A 1,937-nucleotide genomic window follows, 5' to 3' on the forward strand; every position below is an offset into this window, starting at 1 on the left:
ATATTCTTGAATATTCTCCAAATAATTCAAATTGTATTGATCGTGAGATTTTACAACTTTCAAAACACATACAATATGTTAATAATAATAGATACATTCAAATAATAGATATCAAGTTGATGAGTATTTTGCAAAATATTGAATTTTGAATTATTTTAATAATTTACAATTTATTCCATATGAAAAGTCCATATTGGAAAATTAAACTCCATTTGAGTTTGTGCTGGATTGGAATAGGCTGAATTCTTTCTCTTTTGACATTTTCGTCTTCTTTTCAAATGTTTTGAATTTGAATTATCAATACAAGAAGTAGTGGATGAAATTGAGATTTTCTTTTCTGTATTTGGACTTGTATAATATTTGAATGAAGAAGAGGAAATCTTTCTCTTCTTTGAGATTGATGAGATATTGGGCATGGTAGTATTTTCATTCTTGGTGGTGGTGAATATTGTTGGAAGTTGAAACGTTTCTAGTGCCTCATTGTGATCAGAATTGTTTAATACTACTAATGAGGAACTAATTAATTGTTGATCTTTCACTAGTTCATCTGAATGAAAAACAAAGCTGTCATCTTGTTGGTGATGAACTTGTTTGATAGTCTGTAATATTTTCCAACTCTGCATAAAATCAACAATATCAAGATTTAAACTTGGCAATTCATTGTTACTGGTATTGATAGAAGAGGAGGAGGATGACATTGATGATGGAGAGACTATTCCACAATGAATATTAAATGGAGAGGGTAACATCAACATTTCAGCAACTGAACAATTGACTTGTTTTTTTTTTGAAATACTGTATCTGAATAGAGAGTTGGTGATGAGTTCTACCACTTTAATATTTACTATTCCAGTTTCAACTTGTCAAATCCGCAGAATAGTTATTTTATTGGTCAGTGCGATTTGTTACAGAAATTCATGAAATCAAAATGGACTTGGATACTGAACAAGGCATTATTATCTCCTCAACAAAAGAGAGCAATCATGATTGTATATCAAGTTCTTCTCAAATTGCCAAGAGGTATCTTTACGAAAATCATGAAATAAATGATTACTTGGCAGGTCTATTTAGGCTTGAGATACCATAGTGTTATGGAAAGAGATTTCACAACTTTCAACTGTTGGCCAACAAACGTTATTAAGAAATTCTATTTTGTACATTTCGGTTAAACATTTATTACCAAAATATTGGTTTTTTCAACATTTGATAATATGGAGATTGTTCATCAGTTAATAGTTCAACAATTCCTTCATAATCTAAGGAGAGCATTAATTTTGAATTTAGTAATGATGATGATTCTGATCTTGTTTCAGATTGCTGATTAGTCAAAATTGAATGTGGGAAACACATTGATTGGAAATTATATCTACAACCATTATTACTGTCCGTACTTTCCTTTGGATGAACAATGGTATTCAAAACACTACCTTCGCTATTAGAAACCTTCATTCCATTCGTTTCATTTTCTGTATCAGTTTTCTCTGAAACATGAAAATGAAACAAAGATTCAATAATTTTACTTGACATCATTTCACTATTTGACCTCTGAATTGTATTAAAATCCATTACTGTATATTCTTCATTCCTACTAATTTCATCTCTACATTTAGTTTTGTTTAGTTTACTATTTGGCACCATAACAAAGTAAAATTGTTTGAATTTATCGTGGTCGATTTGTTTTCTCAATTTTGAAGGGATTTTCCTGCTCAACCCACTTGGCATTTGTTCGTTTTTTTTCTGAGCCTTGTGTTGGATTTTCTGTGGGATACTTTATTCGATACTATGACTTACTATCTTGAGCACAAAGCATGGCTTACAATCTCTCTCAAATGTTCCTTTTGTGAACGAGTCAGTACAAACATTAACACGAATCAATGCAAACAATACAATTAAAGAAACTCAACCAATCAACAGGTGAACGATTGGAGCATAAAAAA

General features: G+C 30.5%; 1 protein-coding gene across 1 annotated transcript; it reads right to left on the reverse strand.

Moving 5' to 3' along the window:
- Positions 1–1,176: 1,176 nt before the first annotated feature.
- On the reverse strand, positions 1,177–1,722 carry NAEGRDRAFT_76618 (uncharacterized protein; the record flags this gene model as incomplete). Its single annotated transcript, XM_002668424.1, has 1 exon — positions 1,177–1,722. One exon carries the CDS (start codon positions 1,720–1,722, stop codon positions 1,177–1,179), a length of 546 nt encoding a protein of 181 aa, XP_002668470.1.
- Positions 1,723–1,937: the final 215 nt, after the last annotated feature.

The sequence above is a fragment of the Naegleria gruberi genome (assembly GCF_000004985.1).
Source record: "Naegleria gruberi genomic scaffold NAEGRscaffold_225, whole genome shotgun sequence".
Lineage (NCBI taxonomy): Eukaryota > Heterolobosea > Eutetramitea > Acrasida > Naegleriidae > Naegleria > Naegleria gruberi.